Genomic DNA, 23132 nt, shown 5'->3' with positions numbered 1-23132 from the left:
AATATGATATTGTACATGTTACAATTTTCTTTTCTTTATGTTGTATGATTAAAAAATGTCTTTGAAATTGTTTCTTTTTTTTTCCATTCTCAAAAGAGAAAAAGGTGTACAGTAAATCTGACTGTGTGTACTCATTACTTCTTCTCTTCTTGATGCATACTCACTTTTCACCTCTGGTCTTTGTTTGACCTAATTAACCTGGTGGTCAATCTGGCTGTTTTCATCAGAAAGAGATGATACTTCTCTCGGTTCCCAATTGTCTGTACGGTCATCAGCCTCTGACAAGCGTAAGATGAGAGTGGTTTTGTTGTGCCTTTTTCAAGTAACATTTACTCCGCTCCATCCAGCTAACCCTTATGTTCTCCTGCCTACCTATCCACAAAGTAGAAAAATATCAAGTGTGTGTGTTCCCCCTCGCTGCACCAAAGACCCATTTAGAGTTATTGCAGGAATCTTGAAAAGATGCAGATTTCAGTTGACTGGTTTCATTTTGTTCTTTTTATGTATCATAGTATTGTGATATTTTATCATTCATTTTTAATCTTTCATTTACTTAGTGTAATAAAAGTTTGCCTGGTTGTAATTATTCGTAAACCAGATTTCTTTTTTATATATGATACTCTAATACAAAGCAGGTTTGTATCCACCTGGATATATCTTTATATATGCTTTGGTCGAAATTTAACAAGTGATTTCTTACAATCATAATTCAAATATTGCTGAATTATACTCATGCTTTCTTCGCACCGGATGCTCTATACATTCAATACCGAAATGGCATCCAACTTTTTGCTTGTCTGCTTTTCATTATTTGAATCAAGCTTTCACCCATCTGCAAAACCTTATTTTGCACTCAAAATGTTATATAAGATGCTCCATTTTATTGGTAATATTGCCATCTGTTATACCAAAAACCCAAACAGTTTGTTACGTCCTCCATACCAATATGGGCTTTGTTAGAATTGCTGATTATTAATTTAGTGCTCCTAGGAACTTTTTCTGAGACTCATGTTAATTTTTAAAGTTGCAGAAGTGGAAGGAAGCCTTTTCTGTGGTCTTATGACAGTCTCTGTATGTGAAACTGAATTTAATTTGTATACTGAGCTTTTAATCAGTAAAAAGTAGGCTGACAGTTTTTTAAATTAGTAATGCAAAGGCAATCATTTATTTACTAAAGTTTCTTGTGGCTTCTCCTTTTATGGTGATTACAGTAAGCATGTTGTGATTTCATTCAGGTTCAAAGACTCGTAAAACCTCCTCCTCCTCCCTGAGTAGAGTCTATGACAGTGAAGGTATCTTGTTTGGCGAGTTCATCCCTGTTAACATTAATGTCACATAAGTTGTTTTAAAACTGTCACATTTGGATTCCCAGTGTGAGGTGATTGAGATGATGTGCACAGTTTCAAAATCTTTGATCTAATCCATTATTCACTTTTAAAAAAATGCTGTCTGAGTATGTAAACATTTCCAAAACATATGTGTACTTGTGATACATAGTTCCTCTTTTGAAAGAAATTAATGCTACTGATATTCATTTGACTATTAATGTCACCTAGAGTTATTGTTGATTTTCTCAGCAGGATTAAGAGTTATCATTTCATTTGTATTGATGAATAATACTGTACTCATGTCGTGGAACATTTGAGTGTTCAATCCTACACTTTGTACCATTCACTGTAATTTGTCATCTTTGTTTTTCTCTTTATTTTACTCTCACCTAAAAACTTTGTTAATAATGTTGCTTTTAGTTGATTTTTTTACCTCGTAAACTTTATAAGTAAGTGAGTAAGTTTACTCAGCGTTTAAGGCCTTTAGCCCACATCACATCATATAAAACGGTCATTTGTTAAATTAAGTTTCCAGAATGAAAAAGTACCAGTTGTGCTCAGATCTCTTATCGTCAGTCAAACATTGCATATTTCTATCACTCTGCCGAGTCAGGCTAAGAGGAATTAACAAATTCCTTCTCATAGACTTTGAAGCTTTACAAAAGTGGGCAATGCATGACGGATTTTAGTTCAGTTGGGAGAAATAGACAGAGGGATTGGTATGGAGTCAGTTTTGAAGCTTTCTTCAAAACAAAGGAGCTGTAGGTTGTTGTGGTCACTGTCATTTTCGCCAGACTTCAGTTTTTATTTTCCTATCCCTGTGGATTTTGTAGGTCGCCGGCACAACAGACCTAGCTCGGGTAGCAGAAGACAGTATGTTGATGATCCGTACCAGGAAGGTAGCTCTCACTTTTGCAGCACTGTGTGTGACCTGGATATGTTTCAGTGCACCATAGCTAGTCCACAGTTGTCAGAATTCTGTCAAAATTTCTTCGCGACTTTGCCCTTTCATTTCCTAATAATTTTAAAAGTGGGTGCAACAGCATTACAAAGCTGTACTGATTGCTTGTGATAACCCTTGTGAGATTGTGAACTAATCATTTCTAGCTATTATTACATCTGAAAAATAGAAATATCTTAATGACAACCAAAATGAGAGTTGTAAAAGGCTATGTGGGGTGAAACCTTTTATACGGCTGTGAATGCTGGACATTAAAGAAACTCATGTAGGTCGCTCTCAAATAAGTACAACTAGGATGAGACAAATGTAGTTTCTGGGACGCACATAAATGCCTTGAACTTCTTTCTCTCACTGAAGGCAAATGAGGCAGAGGTCGACCCAAAGCAACTTCTTGAGAAGCCAGAATGGATGGGTGATGGGTAAAGACCAGACTAATATAGCTTTTTTGAGAGCATCAGAGCGAAGAAATCAATGGTGAACCATGATGGCCGATGTCTTTTGTAGATCTGTAGATGAGAATGATTACATTTATTCATGTTTGTGTAAACCACATCGACAGCTGGACACAGAAGAAGTTATCTTTCCCTTTCTCAGTCTGGAGAATTTGGTGATTCAGAAGGAGAATGGTAGTAATCATAGTAGTGACACAGGTGAAGGCATAAGCTAAATGACAGTGAAAATTGTGTTTGCTTTCCATCATCGTCATCATTTTCACCATGTAGTTTGCTGTTACAAAAGATTCTGACAATACTTTTAAGCTTTTTATCAAAGAAAAGGAAATCTTCCATTCAAAACTTTGTGCTTAGTCAACTGGGTGGCTTTCTCATTTTATGCATCTCATTTTTGATGTTTGACAACCATGAGGAAAGAGTCATTACAGAAACAATGTATTCTAGTATCAAGCTATGTTTCATCGTAGCCGCATCGTGCTATTTGAAGAAATATGGACTCTTTGGAAAGAAATGAAGCAGTCTCGACTGATGAGACAAGTAATGATATTTCCAAGGATAAAGTAATAGTAATGGACTTTCATTTTTTATCACATATTTACAAATTTGGAGAATCAGAATATCCCATACCCATAGCAGCTAGCAACAAATTACTTCTCAGGGCTCCTCCTAAAACACACATGATACACTTTGTGATAAAAGGTGTTATGAAATGTCTCTTCGCCATAGTTGGGAAAGCAGACGTTCAACGTGTGCTGTTTGCCTATAATACCGTGGTCCATGACATGTACTGCTGGTTTGTTTTTGTTTTTAATATGCTCACGGCAAATAGACTGTTGTGTGCCCACATTAATATTATCATTATGTTGACAGATGACAAATATTTTGTTTTCCTCAACTTTACGTCAATAGCTGTTGCCCTGCAGTATTTTTAAAAAAATCAACACAACATTGATGTGATAAATTTTATACTGGAATCTTTTATTTCATACGACTCAAAATCTCCTTTTGTATCGTAAACTTCATAATTTCATTACATGTGCTGTGAACAGATACATCTTTTCAAGGTATCTGTTGCATACGAATTTGATGTGGCATCAATACAAAGACAATTTAAACCTTAGAAATACCAGTACTGCTGAAAACTTGCATTATTGAGTCATCTATGTTTGTTGACTTCTTAATGTATATATTGTCCTTCTTTTTGTTCATGTCCCTCTGTATGTTTTTTCAGTGACAAGTCCTCGCCAAAGATCGTCCTTAACACATCCAGAAATGAATGGTACTTTTAATATATTATAGAAAATATGTCTTGATATGGCTTATAACATAATTTTTTAAATTTTGAGATGAATCTCTTGATTCATTTCTCCTCTTTGAAAGCTCAGCTCTCTAGCATCTTCTTGCTACAGAGGCAGAGTTCTTTAACAGTCCCTTTTTTTCAGTCCTTTGGTTTCAAATGAAAATCTCAATCTGGTATAAAATCATATTGAAAATATTGTCTGTGTCTTGCTGAGACTGTTGTGGTTTTATAAAATCCAATTTGTGTGAATTAATATGCTGGTAGGACTGTGGCTGAATGGGTGTGTTTGTCTGATTATGTGTCATTGTCTATGTGTATACATTTGCTGTGTTCATTCTTCATGCTGCATAAAGCTGAGGAAGAATTTTTTTCCTGGTGTAAATACATTTTTTTCTGGAATAAAGTTTTTTTTATTGGGTTTTTTTTGCAATAGTTTTTTATATCCATTTTCCAGCTCAGAATCGGAAAAGTTCCAGGCAGTCTGTTGCTGCTGAGGTCTTTCACAATGGTACTGTTGTTGTGATTCTTTGCTTATCAAACTTAAAAGGTCTTTACTCTTTAGATATTGAACACAGATTGGAACATTTATTTTTGACACAAAGAAAGCAGTTATGACTCATTTTCAGTGACAGCCTCCAAAGTTTGGTGATTCAGTAAACAATTCATACTCTTGTTTTATCTTCGTCTTTATCTTCTTCCTCTTCCTCTTTTTTCATGTCTACATTCCAACTTTTATACTCAGGAGAAGTTAACCAAGAGTGCCTAGGATTTTCTTTGTTCTTTTGAGAACATCTTATATTATGTTATCTTATCTTTTGGTACCTTTTGCCATCCACCTTCCAAACTTCCCATAAGTTAATAATTATTGGGGTTTTTATTCCCTGACTCATTCTTAATACAGTAAAGAAGCTTACCTGAGGTGTGTCATAAGTTATTCAGAGGGAGAAAAGCTTTCATTAAGCTAGAGGTTTTTGGGGGTTTAGAGATACATTGTTTCCATTTGGTTATTTTTCTGTTAGTTGGGAATGAGGAATAATTCACTAAATATTTGATGGTGTGCTCACTTTTTGCAAACACTGCACGTTTCTCATAGAGTTCCTTGCTCCTATCAAACCTTCTGTCTTATATATATGGTTTTCTCCTAATTATAATATGCAAAACTTTCAGTTGCGTTGGTGTGCTTTCCTCTTCCTGAAGCTGTTCTCTCCCTATCCCATCTCGGAGAACCTTCCAATTACTTATGCTTGGCTTCGAATTTTATAAGAAATTCCATTAAGTGTCTCCATAACAGATGCGAAGTGTATAATTTTTGGTGTTCAATTAAATATTGTGATCATTGCAGAATTGCTGTTTTTGTTATGTCTTCTTTCTTTTTTGTGAGTATGAATTAAATATTTGGCGTCCCGTAAAGTATGTTACAACTCATATAATACATTGCTTTTTCTCCTATACAGCTGGCCGCAGACCATCGAAACATTCCATTACCAGTGAAGCTGCAAATGGTAGTTTCATTTACTTTCTGTAAAAGTTTTATACAAATAAAAATATCTGTCCTTTACTTATTAAATTAAGTGTTAGTTTCTTTATCTTCTATTTTATTGTTTCAAATGATCTTTCAGGGCTTTTTGTAATTGTTCTTTTTGATAGGATGAGACTGAGAATGATGACTTTTTTAAAAAGAAATAATTAAATCTGTCTGGTCAGCTCTCCTACAACTGTGCAAGGCAATCAGATTTCTGTAAATGGACCTCTCTTAATTTTTGGTGTCCTTTTTCAAGTGGGTGAATTTCTGAATAAGTTCTGTAAGAAATGTGAGACATCAGGTCCTTCCCTGACCATCTTTTAACTTGAATATTTACAAGCTGTGGCAGGTTCCTACTGTCACATATATATGATCATTTTGTGCTTTCATTTTATTTTTCTGTCATCACTTCACTTGTCCCAACAAGTTCATTCTCTTGCATATTGAATCTTTAATTGTTTTGCCATCCCAGTTGCATAGTTTCCAACCTTACTTACATCATTATAACCTTTCAACAGTTAGCTTACCGAGAAGTGAATCAAGACAGTCTCTGCTCAGCCATGACATGGATGATGGTATTCATGGTTTTTTTCTATCTCCTGTAAGACTTGCTTTGGTTGGGGTACGCTGGTGACCAAATCAGCTGTTAGAGTTTGCTGCATGAATCATTTGGGAAACGAATTGAAGAGTCACAGAAATTGAATGAATTTTGGTTGTTTATCTTGCTTTGTACTTAGTAGAGGACTTGATTTTAATTCTAGAAGTTTGAGTTTGTTGGTGTGATTTTCCACAGATGCCTTGTATACTGCATTAATACTTTCATTGTTATTGCACTGAACGCTTCAGTTGAATGTTTTCTTCACTTAAACTGCTCAATAAGTGAACACACTTTTCTTGCTTTTGTGGCTGAAGTCAAGTCAAAACAATTTTTTCCACTGGTGGTTAGGGAGGACCGCAGGTAGGTCCTACTTCTTTCCTTTCCCCCTATTCTTTCTGTCTGTCTGTCTTACTTTTCCACAGCACCAAATTTCCATTATTCCGATGTACTTTTCTTTACCGAAACAACGAACAACAGTTTTTTCCAATAGTATTTCAATTTTTTATTTCGATTATTCCTAAAAAACTTAGAAATGTTCTTATCAAATCTTTGAGAGAATGATCGCAAAATGTTAAACAAATTATGTACTTTAATGCTGTTAGGCTATTTTGTAAAAGTTTTTTTATAACGTGATGTTTTTGATATTCAGACAAGTTTCTTACATTTTTACAGCCCCTAGTTTGTACCGCAGTGTGTCCAGACAGTCGCTGCTGAGTAACCTTCATGGGGGTATTGATACCTGTCACTTCAGATTGCGCACCAGCCCCACATTACTTGGTTGTGGATTTTACAAACCTGAAACACTTCTTGGTTATTTTGGCACTGCTTGAGACACGGGGAACTGTTTAAATTAGTTTGTTAAATCTATGTAAGTTTAATTGAGGGTATAGTATTGAGTTGCAAGCTTCCAAGAGGACAGCTCTAAGACACACACTTCATGCTACAGAGTTCTTGTATTTAATCATTCTTTGTACTGGTTCATGTTGACCCACGTCCCATCGTAGATGTGCATTTAAATTTTGTTATATGGACTGTCCCGTTTTGAATTGTTCTGAAGAGGAGCATTTAATATCATCAAAAGCGAAAGTAAAAGAAGTATATGCTTGACAGAAGTCACATTCCTTTTTTATGATCACCGAGAGCCACTGCAAATAAGATTTTTTAGTTTTTTGATAGTCCTAATAGTTACTGAAAGCTCGTCAATGTGCAGGCACTAAAAATATCTTGACTTCAGAGAGTGTTTGATGGTGTTGGCTTCTGATCCGACCAATTGACACTGCTGCACACGCCCAAATGCTTTGCTTCATGGTTTGTGATTTCTTTTTTACTCTGCCCTCGTTTGTCTTAATTCTTAATGATGCAGTTCCTGTCAAAGCTTTTTCATTTTGCAGCCACTGACATGATTGGAAAACAATGGTCAACTGATGAATCACCTGTTTTCTAAACCCAGTACCTTGATCAAATCTTTCGCCCATGTCAACCTCATTAGAATCCTGTTTTATAGAGTTTCTTCTCTGTGTTCAAACTGAAAATTGCCTTAGTTGTTGTTAAGAGTGAGAAGGGAACAACATTGAATGACTGTAAGTAAATACCTCCTTTGGAGAAGGTCATATAGGCCTATCTTGTTTATGTTCACCCCAATTTTTGATAGACCATTTTTGTTTTTTATGTCTACTCTATGGCCTTTAGCGTCCTGACAGACAATGTTAAAGGAATTTACAAGATACAGTTATTCTGGGTGGTACATCTAGTCTTGACAGACAATTTTCAAGGAATTTACAAGTTACAGTTTTACTGGGTGGTACACCTAGAGATAGTATATTGCCCAAGTAAAACTCCTGTTTCTTCAGATTTTCTTTGCTATGCTTCAAAGGAGAGACATGGTCTATACATTTGGATTTGAGGAAGGTGTAAGGGTGGGTCTTGTAGTATTTTACAGGTGTGATAGGGATATTTTTGATGGCACGGAATTTTCAAACTTTGAATTTTCTAATGTAGCACTGAAACATTGACATCAAAATCTGTGCGAACGATTGTCTTTTCATACAGGAACAAAACTCTTAATACCAGCATGAATACCAAATAATCAAAGCATGGCTCACACTCACACATGCAACGCAGGTCTTTTATGTATATGTTGTATTTGTACCTCCCTGTATCTGACAACTACCTTCCCGAATGAGTATGGCTACATAAACCCATGAACGACGTACACAGGTATCATCTGTTCTCTCTTTTGAATTTTACTTCTCTAGATATGATAATGACTGCCGGTCCCATCCATGTTGCCTTGCTTTTTTACTTGTCAAAATTACTTTGTCTGGAAAGTATATGTTTGAGATAATGTTTGTATCCTTTCCTCACACCATGTCCTGCATTGGTCAAGTTTGGTTTTGACTTAACCTGGCACCATGTTGATTCCATCTACCAGTATACAATTGTACGCTGGGCTTCAGTTGAAGTTTTGCACTCTATTCCCATGTAGGCCTAATAATGTATCAAGAAAGACTTGATTGCCTTCTTAAGTGTGAATTTCAGGTCATTATAATTTCATGAGGTGGGAAACACCTAAAGATGCCATCTTTTACAGAAACGTTGAGTTGTTTGGTTTTTATTTGATAGTACGGAATGCTGGATATGTATGTGCCTATTGCTCCCTCACTATCCACCCCCTCCCCCAAAACAACCCATTCCTATTCCTACTTTTTGCTGTGATTGGTACATTTATCAGTAGTGGTAGTAGTTAGGATTATCCTGCTTATACTAATTACTTTGAGTTACTTTGCGCCCAAATATGGGACGACTTTGTGTTTTTGTGTCACTGCTTTGACAAGATAACATTGGAGTCAGAAATTGTTGGCCAGAAACCATTGTAAATATAATCCCTCAAAGTGTTTTAATAATAGATGAGAATATTTTTTATCACAATATTTTTTAGCTTACAAACATTGGGAATACATAACCCTTTCTCAGGTCGACGATTTCAAGACTTTTTTTCTACTGTTTAGAGAGTGATATTTATGGCAAACGGTTCCAATATATTCAAAGTTTAAATCAGACTTTCCAGTTGTTCGTATACCTTTGAAGACTTTTATGAAATTCAAACAACTCTCTTATGTTTGTGCCACAGCACAGGTTTAAGGTCCCATTTCTCTTGTTTCCTACCATTTGATTTTCTATACATTATTCTCATGGGTTCAAGCTTGTATAATAAGTCATAATAATAATAATAATAATAATAATAATAATAATAATAATAATAGTAATAATAATAGATAGCATTTGTATAGTGCACATTCCTGCTCGACAGCAAGCTCTATGCGCTTTTCAATCTCCATAATTCCCCCAGCAGACCTGATAGCATTTGAAACAATCTCAATTTCCTGTGAATTATGTATATAGTATACCGCATACCACCTGGCACGAAATATAGAAACTGTGAAATTTGTTAAAACATTCAAGAAATCAGTTTTGTATTCATTCAACAAAGTCCTCCACATGAAACTTTTGCTGCTTATAATGTGTCAAAATGAATAAGGTGTTTTCAGAAGTGGGGGATTTCTGAGCTGTATACTCATGGGTTGTTGGTGCGGGGGGGGTCTAGTCTGTTGTTATATCTTTTAGACTTGGCACAGGCACTAATTACTTTCTTAATCAGGATATTAAAACGGTCAAAGGAAAAATGAAAACACTTGCGCTTTGTGTGTTTCAGAGGACCTGTCTAAGGGGCGTCGAGAAAGTCGCCCACGTTCCGCAGGCAGAGCCGGGAGAGGGCAGGAACCCAACAATATCAGGGTAGGTTGTATTTTGTTTTTTCTGGCTCGGAAACTCTATTTCTTTTTGTCATAGGCTTACATCTCTGTCTGTCTGTCTGTCGGTTTCCATGCAAAGGTGTGTGTTTTATGTGTGTGCGTTTGTTTGTGTGCCGGTCTCTCTGTCAGTCTCCACGGCTTGCTGTGTATGTCTTTTGACAATCTTTTAAATCATCTATTCCTCCTATTTATGGTATACAGTGGACACCATGGACACAGTTGGACGATCTGGATTTTTGCAGACAACTTGGTGCTTCTGTCGCACACCCAGGAACAGATGCAAGCAAAGACTTCAGTATTAAACAGCCTATCAGAGTCTGTTGGATTGAGGATCCACCCCGGAAATTCAAAGGTCCCAAGGACAGGTGCATAACGAAAGGAGCAGGTCACAATAGAAGGAAAGGCACTAGAAAACGTTGAATCCTTCTGCTATCTTGGGAGTATAATTGACAGAGAGGGAGGAACAGGTGCTGAAATATAGTCCTGCATTGGAAAAGCACATCCTGCTTTCTTATCTTTGGATAGGATTTGGAATACCAGAGATATCTCACTTCGAACAAAGCTGAGGATTTTCAATTCAAATATGAAGTCGGTCCTGTTGTATGGATGTGAGACATGGAACGCATCACAGACTTGCATAAAGAGGATCCATGTTTTCTTGAACAGGTGTCTAAGAAAGTTACTGAGAATCAGATGGACAGACAGGGTCACCAATGTGAAAGTGTTAAGGAAAACAAGACAGATCCCAGTCAGAGATGAGGTAGGAAGAAGGCAGTGGCGATAGATTGAACATACTCTCAGGAAGTCTGGCAGCTGCATAACAAAGAAAGTTTTGGATTGGAACCCACAGGGTAAGAGATCAAGGGGAAGACCGCGGGGAACCTGGAGAAGAATCACAGAAATCGATGTTCAGAAAAGTGGGAAGACATGGAATAACATCAAGTGGCTAGCCCAGGATAGAGAAAGGTGGAAGGTGTTTGTCCGTGGCCTATACCCTGGTGCAGGGTGAGAAAGTGTTTGTCCGTGGCTTATACCCTGGTGCAGGGTGAGAAAGGCAATAATGATTATGATTCCTCCTATGTATAATAATGATTATGATTCCTCCTATTTAAAATAATGATGATGATTCTTCCTATTTATAATAATGATTATGATTCCTCCTATTTATCTCTTTTTTCGCACAAACTTTGATGTCAGAACTTGGTTAAACCCGGTCTGATTCCCTTCACAAGTCGTTTTATTTTATACAGGTACATCCACTTTATTTTTTATTGTCTAAATTCTGCCCATCAAAGGGAATTGTTAATTCCCTCCGTCTCTGCTCAATGACAGAAATATGCATTGTTTGACTCAGACTCATGAAACAAATGAGTGTTTTATATAATGTGGTGTGGGTCAATGGCCTTTAATCCTGAGTAAACTTACTTTTTGTACAGGACTGGACTGGTGTAAGCAGCAAAGGCGCGTTTTTCCTGGATGATGAGAGTGGCATGGTCACCCACTCATACAGCTTGGTTTTGTCAGAGGATACAGAGGTCTGGATCACTATTCAGCCTCTCAGGATTGGGGAATCTGGTAAGTTAGTAAGTGTAAGGGTTCAACGCCCCTCTCAATACAGATTTGTTATTCAAGAGGTGGGACCCCTGAATTTAAAGTCCATCCCTGATAAAAATAATAGTAATAACTCATTCTTCAATCTGCAGAGGATAATATTTGTCAAGCGAAATAGAAGAATTTGAAGACCAAAGCTTACGGTGACTTGTGGCTTCTACTGTGGCCAATGAGACCAATTTTGGGAGAGAAAAGTTTGCCACGTTTTGAACATTTGAAGGTTCCACTTCCACTTTTCGATGCATAATTCAGCTTGCTGGCTTCTCTCTTGGTTTCAACATTTCTTATCCGGGAAGCTGCAAATGATTTACTGCCCACTGTGACTGCTGCTCTCCAGCTGGGTCTCTCAGGATCATCTCTAATAAGACTAAGACAACTGAGTCAATTTAAGAGACTTGAAAACTCCACAACACAGCCTGAGTTCAAGGATGCCCTGTTGGGGATTTGAACCAAGGCCATTCTTTCCTTTGTCAGGCATGATACTAACTGAGTTAACAAAATCTGTGAAACCATAAAGAAAAAGTTATCTATTTTTTCAGATAGTCTTTTCTTTTGGTTTCTGTTCTTGACTCACTGCCTACCCACCAAATGTCTCATAGCTATCCCCTAATTGCCATTACAATGTGTATTTTAAAAGATCAGTGTAACATAACTAACTGACATTGAGTCTAAAATAGATCTGAGGTAAAACATGATAAAATAGCTTGTGCTGCAGGGGCTGCAGCAAAGGTAGGTAGGTGAAATAGAACTTTGACCGAAGCATATGCAGTATTGATAGGCGGTGAGTGAAGATGCCGGGACGTGGAAGGAACATGCATTATTCAGAAAAGGGCTGTAATTTTGGAGACAAAAATAAAAAGAATGTCTTTGGGAAAGAGAGTAACACTTCATAAATCTTTTCATTGACTTTCATTCACAAACATTCTAACCGTAAGATGTGAGTGAGCTATATTTTAATGACATGGGCTTTGGCTATAATGTGTTCTTGAAACACATAAAAAGAATACATTTCCTTAAACACAACACAGAGGACAAGCAACCTCTCTATGGAGTATCTCTTGTGCCAGCAATCTGACCTCGAGCTGTCTTTATATATATATTTATAGCTTTCCCTGTTTATTTTTTGTTTTCTATTTTCCTCCTTTTCTCCTTTGCTGAACATAAGGACCGAACATAAGGACCTATTGTAATCATTTGTGGCCAATCATAAAAGTATTTTTGTAACATTTCCAACTTTTTTTTGTTTTTGATTTCACAAAATATATGAAAAAATGAGATTGATTGAAAATCTTGTTTGTTTGTTTTTTTAAATTTCAGGAGAAAGTCTTGATGGCACCGTCATTGACACAGCTTTATTTGTGCTGAATGCAGACGATAACTCTTTAGTTGCATTTACTGAAAACAGGGACAGCAAAGGGGTGAGAGCCAAAGTAGAAAGTAACGCAATATTTCATGTTATAATCCTACTGCCAATCCTGTGCCAGTCCTTAATTCTTTATTTACATACTGCCTATTGAAAAGCGTAACACATGAAATTTAATGTGTTAGATTGCCTTATCAGCCACTAGCATGCTTACGATTGATGTGGACCATCCCCTTCACAGATCTTCATTTGTGAAGCAAAGCCATGATGATGATGATTCTCATATTTTGTCCTGGCTGATTACCAAGTTCACATTTGCAGTGAAGTTGGTCATCAGGATGATATGGTATATAGTACCTTTCTTTAGGATACCATGTCATGATAGAGTCAGGAATTGAACTTACAACATATTTAAGGTACAGCCTGAGGTATTATAAGATGGTATATCTGTTGGTGGCTTTTGTATAATACCTACTTTTGCTTCTAACAATGTGAATTTTCTCGTAAACTAAATTTTCTACAAAACTTTTCTAGTGAAATATTGTTCTATATTATATTGATGTAATATATTCCATTTTCAAACATGACTTTTCGTTTTTCCACCTCAGTAGGGAACTGTCTAAAAAATGTTTTCAAAAAGGTTCATCATGCTTGTGTCTGTCTTGAGACTATTTCTCTTCTTCCACACTCAGAAATACTCCTTGCGGTGCAGCCTCTCTATGGGAACGTACACACTGATCCCATTCACAACCGGATGTCGTCTGAAGCCACGGCGTGACACCTCCACTAAAGATGCTAAGCTCATCACGAAAGATAAGGAAGGCAAAATTGCCCTCACAAGAGCTTTCAGGTAATGTGATTATTCTACAGTCTCTTTGAATCAAGAACAAGAGCTGAATTTTGATGTCTCTATTGATACATAGAGCCCATAACATAGCACTTAACAGCTGAACCATCTGTACTGTCACAGCACAATCTTTGCGGAAAGCTAAAAAGGTTATGTTCATAATAATTGGTTCCTTGGCTTTTTAAATTGTTTATTATGAATCTGTATTCTAAAAATTGCATGTTCATGATTATTGTTGCTACATTTTTACAGAAAAGCTCTGGAAGAAATTTTTGAGATGGCAGATTTGGATGGAAATGGTCTGCTGAGTAGAGATGAATTCAATTGGTATAACCTTCGCACCAGCGGGGAGGAGATCGCTGATGATGAATGGCAAGTTGTGGAAGGTGAGTGGACATTGCTGGAAGGAGATTCAGGAAAAATGAAGTAGGACCTCCCATTTCAAACTGCTTGACCTAGTGTGCAACATCTGGGGTCACCATGGGGGTCATAGTGGGGCTGAGTCTTGCTGGAACAGGAAGTGATTATCATGATGTGCGAAGATGTTGGGGTTATGTTTTATTTTTACAAGAGACTATATATCATCCAAACGGATTCCCACTCTCATACATTACACCTGGAAATTGTCTTTCCTGAGTGCTGGGGCGGATAAGAGATTTATTTTAAGTTGCTCAACTCAATAACTGAAGTTTATACTGTCTGTGTAGTTTTACTGTCTGTGTAGTTTTACTATTAAGAAGGTTTAAAGCAAAGTAAAATTTTTCCCTGAAATTGCTTACTAATTCATTGATTTGTACTTGTACTACTCACAGATAACATAGATCTAGAGAAGGGAGAGATCACCAGAACTGGTTTCTTACGACTGAATGAAATGGAAGCAGATGACAATGAAGGAGACACAGAGGACTTGTGGATCACGCTGAACGGCATGGGATTCAATAAGTCTCTCATTCTCGATGAGGTACTTGCACTGCACTTGTTTTATTTTGTTGGGTTTATTTACACATATTATGCTAAACGTGGAACCCGCAAGGAAAGCGTAAGAAGGGAAGACCAAAGATGACATGGAGACGAGTGGTACAAGTGGAAATTGAAAAAGCAGGGACATCATGGAAACAGATAGAAAAGGATGCTCAGGACAGGCTTCGCTGGAGTAATGTTGTTGATGGCCTGTGCTCCACTGGGAGTTAAAAAGGGCAAGAGAGAGATGCTAAATGAAGAATCTCTTTGAAAAAACCAGCTTTAGGGAGGCTCCAAGTGTCATTTCCCCTCTTCTTTTCCCAGTAATATCTCCATGTGCTCGACACACTAGATCCAGGCCTGGTTCCTCCTACCCATGTCCCCATACCTGTCCCCGTGGTTTTATGCACCCTGCATAATTTAGCAAAATTTGATCATTTTTTGCTTAATTTCTGATTACTTTCCTTTATCATTGTTAAAATTAACAGAATCACATAATTTCACATTTTTGGGCTCAGTTTGCATAATTTCAGAATTTTCCTTGCATAAAATGACGGGGACAGCCATACAGATGGGCTCTAAAAATGACATGTACTGCTATAGGAATGAGCTGTAGGAAACAAATGACTCTGTGTCCTTATATTATTTCATCAATAAGTGTAAAAGGAGTACAGACTTTCTAGGGAAATTTGTGATATTCTCATTTGTCAAATGTGTTGTCTGTCATGGACGAGGACTCGCTGTACACTCTTGTCTTTTGCAGCTCTTTTGTGACTTGCTTGGAAATATCCTGTCAGAATGTTGTTGCCTTTTTGTTCCTCATGTTGTGGATGATGGTTCTATGATAGCAGCAAATTTTGTCTCTGTCAAATTTATCCAATATTTGTTTTGTTTCCTGATGCTTCACCCACATGATGTGACCATACTTATTTCTCCTCTGTGAGCCCTGGGTCTGGATGACACATACACAACTTCTTCTCGACGTATACAACGACATGTGGCAGTCGCACGCCTTTCTGGAGTCCTGGCGACTTGCCACTGTCATTTCAATTCCAAAACCAAACAAATTCCACACGCACACATCCAACAGACCAATTTCCTTATCGAGCTGTCTGTGTAAACTTATAGAATAAATTATCAACAGGCGACTCATGTGGTTTGTGGAGATGACGGGCTAGCTGAGTGGTCTCCAGTGCAGATTCAGGAAAACTCGATCCACTCTGGATCATCTGGTCTGCCTGGAGACTTTCATACTTGAGACTTTTTGCTGAAGGAGGCCACATGATCGCCATTTTTTTAGCATAGAAAAGGCTTTCGACGCAAACTGGAAGTATGGAATTCTTAGAGACCTTTCACTTTCGGCCTGCGCGGCCACCTCCCTGCCATCATTAGCAATTCCCCTTAGAACCGTTCCTTCCAGGTTTGTGTTGGATCCTCCTTTTCAGATCCCCACCAATGGGAGGAAGATCTTCCCCAGAGAAGCATCCTTTCCCCTCTCCTCTTTGAAATTAAAATCAGTTCTATAATCCAGACCCTCTAAAACAACATAGACAGCTTGTAATACATTGACGCCTTTCTGATATGCTGCTGATCCAAAAATCTTCATTTAAGATTTATGGAAAGACAGCTGCAAACTCAGCCGTACAAACTTGAAAAGTGGGCAAACAAAAATGGTTTCAAGTTTTTCCCGACAAAGACGGTTGCAGTACACTTCTACCATTCCGACAGACTTGTACTGCAACCGGATTTGACTCTATATGGGGAGGGATTCCTGTCCAGAACCAGGCTCATTTCCTTGGAATAATATTCAACAAAAAACTTACTTTCCTACCACATATATAAAACCTTCGTGTGAGGTGCAAGAAAGCCTTAAACGCTTTAAAGATTCGATCTCATCTGGAGTTGGGTCAAGACTCCAAACATCTTCTCCACATTTACTGTGCTCTCGTCTGATCCAGGCTTGACTATGGCTGTCAAGTCTATGGATTGGCACATTTTGAAAATGCTAGGCCCCCGTTCAAAACCATATGACCTTCTGTAGTTGTGAGTATTGTAAAACTTTTACTTAACTAATTCCTCTATGCTTCTTTCCATGTCAGTCTCTCTCACTTTCTTTCTCTTTACTCAGTCTCAGGAAAATGAATCCTACAGTCTCTCATCAAAATCAATACATGTATGTCTACACTGTGGCAGTGTCAAAAGTGTTCTTACCTTATTTTGAGAAAATCACTATATTGGCTCCTATTGCATCATTCTAGGAGTGTTCATTTGTTTCTACCAAAAGAACAAAAGCATTTTAGATCATACTATCAAAATGCTTTCATGTTGGCATATTTTGTTAACATGTTGTAATGATCTTCAGATTTATTTTTCAAAAGTTCAGTTTGTTTTTTTCCTCTGCGAATGGAAACTTTTGTTCTACTGTGTAGAAATGTATTCAGAATGCTGTGATGACAATGATGTGATGTAGTCCCAATGTCGTTGACAGGCATGCCCTTTCCTGCTGCGGGTGTACGCTGAGGCTTGTGATGATCCTGAGCTGACAGTGACTGGCCTTGATGCCAATAAAGAGAAAATTAATGAAGCAGTTTGTGAATTGGCCATTTCTAAGGTAAGTTTGAATCTATTCAGAGGATTCAGATTTTTTTTTCTTTTAAAAAACTGCGTAATGACATTGTAGTATTAGTAGTACATACATCTCTCCCCTAAAACGTTCTTTAATTACTGGAATAGAAGCTTTTAGAGTCAGAGTCCTTTATTTCCTTTAAAAAACTTGTTAATTAAGTGAATGCTACTCAAGGCAAAAAATGGATGTACTGACAGGAAGATGGAGAGGAGTATACTTGCCATACTTAATATAGTTTAACTTTTCTTATTTTTTTATTTTTCTGGTCCTGTCACAAAATATGTCAATTTAACAGTTAGTAAAATAATTGTTCACAAACCTAAGAAATGATAACATTGTTTGTAATAAAATTTGTTGCACTAACACTTTTCACTTCTATCTGATCTCAAAGAAGCTTGAGACATTGGTCTAGCCTTGATTGTAAACCTTTGTCTTGGCCACCAGGGAGAGCCCAGTAAAGTGAGAGGCATGAAAGATTTGACAATGTACACTTACTCCAATGACCACAGGGCCATGATTGTTGTCGACAATAAGGTGAGATTTTTTTGGCGTCAATTCTACTGAGCATCATCTCTTATAAAAGTGAGCGGTTTTATGCAGCTGCATTTGTCAGCATGTCTCATTCTTATGAAGGGTAGGTGGTTACTCCGTTAAATACTTCATTTCCTTGTGACGAGCCTGGCTGCTAGCACATACCTTGATAGGAATAAAGAGGAGGAGGTAAATAGTAGAGCTAAATTTATGAATCAGTCGAATCTCTTTATTATTGTGAGCTACTCCGATGGATTGCTCCACATAGTCCACTGTTGCAGGATTCAGTAGTCCAGCAATCCGTAGGTTTTTGTTATTTAATGTTAAAGGTTTGTTTGTCAAACTTGGGCAAAGTCACAATTTCAGAATGCAATGAGTCTTTTTGTGCTATCCAGTAATAATTTAGCAATACAGAGTTATGTCTTTCTTTTACCCAGCACTAAGTAACTGCTGATATTGTGTTGATATGCTCCCTTTTATTCAAACTCAACTTTTTATTCCGTTGCATGTTGACGTCTCTGTTGTGTTAGTCGAAGACTCGAGTAAAGATAGAGCTGGACTGCAGCAAACGTCGTGGACTGGTCAGCCACACAGGTTCCTTGGTTGCTGCGGTGACCGCTTCCCCTCAGACAGCAGTGGTGAGAGTAAATTTTTTTCATTCTTTTTCTCTACTTACTCCTCCTATCCTTCTCGATCACATCACACTTGAAGTTGGGTATCTATCATATACTAAGCTGTCCTACTCAGTTCTTCTGTCGGCCTGCACAGCTTCTCCTGTGTTGTGAATGGGGCTGGCCACGTTTCCTGTCTCAGGGCTCTGTATGTCCAGCACTGCTGGAGGATGTGTTCTAGTTTGATCTGCTTCTCCATACTGGCATTTTGGTGATTGTGCTAGTTTTAGAAAATCTGTGCATGTGTTGTCTGAGTCTTGTGTGGTGTGTTCTTATTCCCCTATTCTTTGGTTACCAGTTGAAATTATCGATTGAACAGGTTTAACGCCTTTGTCAACACTGTTTTAGAGGCAGGACCTTCAACTTAATGATAATGAATAATAAATAGCATTTGCATAGCGCTTATCCCCTCTCCACAGCAAGCTCTATGCGGTTTACACTATATTATCACCCCAGCAGACCACAGAGCACTCAGAAACATTCTCTGCTTCCCGGGAAGCCGACAGTGCAAGCAGCTGATTAAGCGCTCAAACACTAACATGCTGACAAGATCTTTCACTGTCTATAGCTGGGTACCCATTCCCACCTGGGTGAGGTGAGGAATATTTGTGGAAAGTGCCTTTCTCAAGGACACAACGTCGGGCCCGAGACAGGGTTCAAACCCTCAACATTATGGTTGCGAGTCTGAAAGCCTAACCACTAGGTAGGACATAACTAAGTAGGTAGAAAGCCTTGAAAACTCCCCAAACAACCCAAGTTGAAAAATACACCATTGAGGACTAAAATCTGGGTCATTTTCACCGTCGTCCAGCTTGATATCAACTGAGTTAATGACACACCTTGTGGTTACCAGAAAACATGGAACAACGTGTAGGCCTATTGCATAATACAGGTTGTGACTATTATGCAATGTAACAGGATTTATACAGTACCTTTCTTCTAATGAGAACCGGTATTCACTTTAGAGTTAGTAAGTATAAATATATTAGATTACAAAATAAAACGAAGAGGTGTATCACAAATGCATTCAGTTCAGTCACTCTTTCTGAAAATAGTGCCCACAAAGTGAACAATGTTACATCATCTTCTTTCTCTGCCTGTGTTTTGATCTGTCCCTCATGGTCATTCCTCTCTATCCATACTTTTATACACCAACATCAGGTATATCTTCACATTCACTTTCCATGTGTCTCACTCTGTGTTTCTTTGTCTGTCGTTACTCTAGTACTATCTAGATGTTTTAGACTTTTAAACAGACATGAGGGGGCTCTCATGGTCTAGACGTTAATGTATTCGCCTCTCGTTCAATAGGTCCCGCTTTCGAAACCTGACGGCAGTGGGAAAAATTTTCTTCTCTAACGTTTTCTCCTTTTTCACCTCCTTTCCTGCTCTCTAATCATTTTCTGTTGTCTGCTTTCGTTTCCACTTTCTACCCCAACCTCCCTCCTCTTTTGCCCCCTCCTGTGGGCTCCTGACTCTTTCTGCAGCCTTTCTATTGCTAATACTTGGCTTCTTCTTACTGCTGTCTTTCAGCCACACGCCTGATTTTAGGGTAGATAAGATCTAACAACTAGCCTTCTCGGATAAGGGCGAAAAATCTTGTAAGTCCCGTGTGCAAGTTGTGCTCATTTAAGATCCCTTGGTGGTCCAAAATTGATAAGAGTAGGCATCGGCTGCCACCAGGGCAAAATTCAAAATTAATTCCTACCAAACTAAAAATGTTTAATGTGTGCCGCATGCTCGTACGACCGTATGCAGTTGCAAGTGTTGCGAAACACTTACCAGAACAAACAAAACCAAACCCCAGACATGTTAGGAAACTACTGTAAAGTTCAGACCACCATGTTTTCAACAGTTCTGTCTCCACTTTCATTACTGGTAGTTTGAGGGTGCCACTGATAAGTTCTACTACTTAATTTGCCTCTGTTTTATCTGTCTATCCATCTTGCTTTTCTCCCAGCACTAAATGACTGTTATTGTGTCAATGTGCTTATCTTTATTTTTATTTTTTTTTAAAAGAAGAAAAAACTCACTATTATAACTAACCTTTGATTTCACACCATTGCTGGGTCCTCCAAATTTTATCATTTTGTTTCTCTCAGGTTGGCCACCATATTCTGCCCCTTGATGACCGTGGAGATTTCAGTGTGGTCTGTGAAGAGTCCATTTTGAAGTGATTTCCTCATCCTTGGAATCTGTTCCCAGCGACATTCAAGCTCAAGTCATTCCATATTAGGAGTTCCTTCATTGACAATTATTATAATTGAACAAATTGCTTTTTTCTCAGTTCGTATAATGATGGTTGTTATCAATTCTGTTTGCGTTATGTCTATGTGAATAAATGTCACTGGGTAGATTACTGCCACTGTAAACTGGCACATGCCCTTTAGTATACATACACTGTTGAACTAAAACTGAAAGATAAATGTGCGCATATATAAAGTATAAAGATTCAGATCCAAATTTGTAAATGTGTATTTTTTTTCTGGTAATCAGTTGTTTATAGCTGATATTATGAATGATACCATTCCTGAAACAAGAAATACCAAAATATAAGATAAATGCTTATATTTTCACCGAAATTCTTTGTAACCTTCTAAACATTCACAAGATTCAGCTGTTTTTGTTGCTTTAATGAAGAGAAAAGTTATACAAGTGTATATATATAAAAGCAATTCTGCTAAAACGCCACGCAAGTGGTAAGTTTGTCTTGTCTCATCCACAGGTGTGATCTATCCTGATAATTTGTAAATAATTACTGCTGTCTACACTTGTAGAGAAAAGAATAGCGTTTGTTATTGGAAACAGTTGTACTAGATTTTTTTGTCTCAGCAAAATAAACTGTCTGTAACAACAGTGTCTTTTTCAATGTATCATTTGCAATTCATAGATTTTTATAGTCGTATTTTTTAGTCATTAATATTCCGTACATGTTGGTGCTGTACTTTAGACTTTTTTTGTGAATGTGTCAGGGACATTTTATTTGCTGAAAGTGGCCTGTCATGCAAAACTGGATGAAGGAGGCCTCCTGGTCTCTCATTTAAGGTTGAAACACTTTTAACTCACTTGAGCTTCTTCCCATTTATTTTTGGGACGCGCAGCCATCCCAGTGGCAGAATCCCGTGTATTTACCGGATGTGCTTTATCGATTGATATCTCTAGTGTTTTTCGGTTGCAGGCTACGGGAAGCGTCAAGCTAACAGTTGACCCACTTGTTTCATTTCAGAAAAAAAAATTGGTTATGTGAGGTACTTTTTGAGCGGTAACGGACTAAGTCAGTCACCCCAACATTGTGATAGATGATTTTATTACAAATTGGGAGCAAAAAAAAATTGCGTAATCCTGAGACATTGCCTTTTCAAATATTGATGAAATAAAAAACTATTCAGACAAATGAGATGCTATTTTCTTTTTCTGTGAGAGCATTTCTTTTGTTGCATTTTAAAAATTATGATAACTTTCACAGTTTTTTTGTGGTTAACGATTCAATATACCCCAAAACTGCCAGGCTCAAGAGAGTTAATATTAAACCATCATGTTTTAGTCAGACACTAGCATCTTTGAAAAAATCCCTCTAAGATAAATATACCCATCCCTGGCTCGTTTAAAGAATAATAGCTCAATACTAAAACAGCACCTGGACATGGATGGCTGGTGCCTCTATAAATAAATCATTGATGGTCAAGCTCAATACTGACACAATTAATGCCAGAAAAAAAGAGGTTGTAGGATAGAATTTTAATACAGAATCGTAACAAATGATGAGAACAGGGGGCCAAATGTTGCAACTTCTTATGACAGTTTTCATTGGGATTTCAGCATTGACTAAAGTCACAATTTTTGATTTTGATAAACTGGTTGTACTCATTAGATCAGTATTGTACTGGTAGTCATAGCTGTTTCATATTGGACACTTGTATGAGTTATAGATGATAATTCAGTTGTGAGAGAAATACATGCATGTCATGTGTATTGTTATAAAAATGTTTGCTCTATTCATGAGGAAATTATTTTTTCTCTCTGGAAGAGATCTGTTTTCAGAAATGTAAAAGTTCTGCAATCCCTGTGGTATCACTAGAAGATATCAGTGGTAGTCACAAGAAGATATCAGTGGTAGTCACAGTTTGTTAATGGTAAAATGAGGCTTCTTCTTAAACATAAATTTATTTTTTTCATAAAAAGAAAGAAAGAATCGTTTATGTACATTTACTTGTTAATTTATTTTGTTTATACCACAGTAGAACATATTTAAGTATACTAAATTCAAATGGGAGAGGAAATAAAATTGTATTTTTAGCAATTCTTTCAAGTTTTGTTCATTCCTTTGAGAGTTGGCAGTTGGGGTGCTACTTTAGGTCCTATTTCTATTTTTTTTCTCCTGTTATTTCTGTCTGCCGTGCTTCTTTTCTCTTTCTCAAAACACTGTTATTGTGTCAATGTGCTTCTTTTCCCTTTCTCAAAACACTGTTATTGTGTCAATGTGCTTCTTTTCTCTTTCTCAAAGCACTATAATTGTGTCAATGTGCTTCTTTTCCCTTTCTCAAAACACT

At 37.4% G+C, this 23132-nt stretch overlaps 1 protein-coding gene across 4 annotated transcripts in view; it reads left to right on the top strand.

The window, feature by feature from the left end:
- LOC101847892 (EF-hand calcium-binding domain-containing protein 7) overlaps positions 1-22884 on the top strand; it is a 31644-nt gene extending 8760 nt beyond the window's left edge. For 2 of the 4 annotated variants that reach the window (XM_013086268.2, XM_035971506.1), the window contains 15 exons: positions 228-287; positions 3973-4020; positions 4496-4549; positions 5496-5543; positions 6082-6138; positions 9874-9956; positions 11410-11548; positions 12902-13002; positions 13640-13797; positions 14047-14180; positions 14607-14755; positions 17243-17365; positions 17825-17914; positions 18442-18549; positions 20685-22884. In XM_013086268.2, the coding sequence (XP_012941722.1) occupies positions 228-287; positions 3973-4020; positions 4496-4549; positions 5496-5543; positions 6082-6138; positions 9874-9956; positions 11410-11548; positions 12902-13002; positions 13640-13797; positions 14047-14180; positions 14607-14755; positions 17243-17365; positions 17825-17914; positions 18442-18549; positions 20685-20759 (1427 nt within the window). In that variant the 3' untranslated portion in view covers positions 20760-22884. The remainder of the gene's footprint in view (positions 1-227; positions 288-3972; positions 4021-4495; positions 4550-5495; positions 5544-6081; positions 6139-9873; positions 9957-11409; positions 11549-12901; positions 13003-13639; positions 13798-14046; positions 14181-14606; positions 14756-17242; positions 17366-17824; positions 17915-18441; positions 18550-20684) is intronic. The other 2 variants (XM_005105052.3, XM_035971507.1) reach the window with 1 other exon arrangement.
- The last annotated feature ends 248 nt before the right edge of the window (positions 22885-23132 follow it).

Source organism: Aplysia californica, unplaced genomic scaffold (genome assembly GCF_000002075.1).
Source record: "Aplysia californica isolate F4 #8 unplaced genomic scaffold, AplCal3.0 scaffold00450, whole genome shotgun sequence".
NCBI classification, from domain to species: domain Eukaryota; kingdom Metazoa; phylum Mollusca; class Gastropoda; order Aplysiida; family Aplysiidae; genus Aplysia; species Aplysia californica.
Note: the sequence above shows the minus strand (reverse complement) of the source record. Positions and strands in the feature narration are given on the sequence as shown.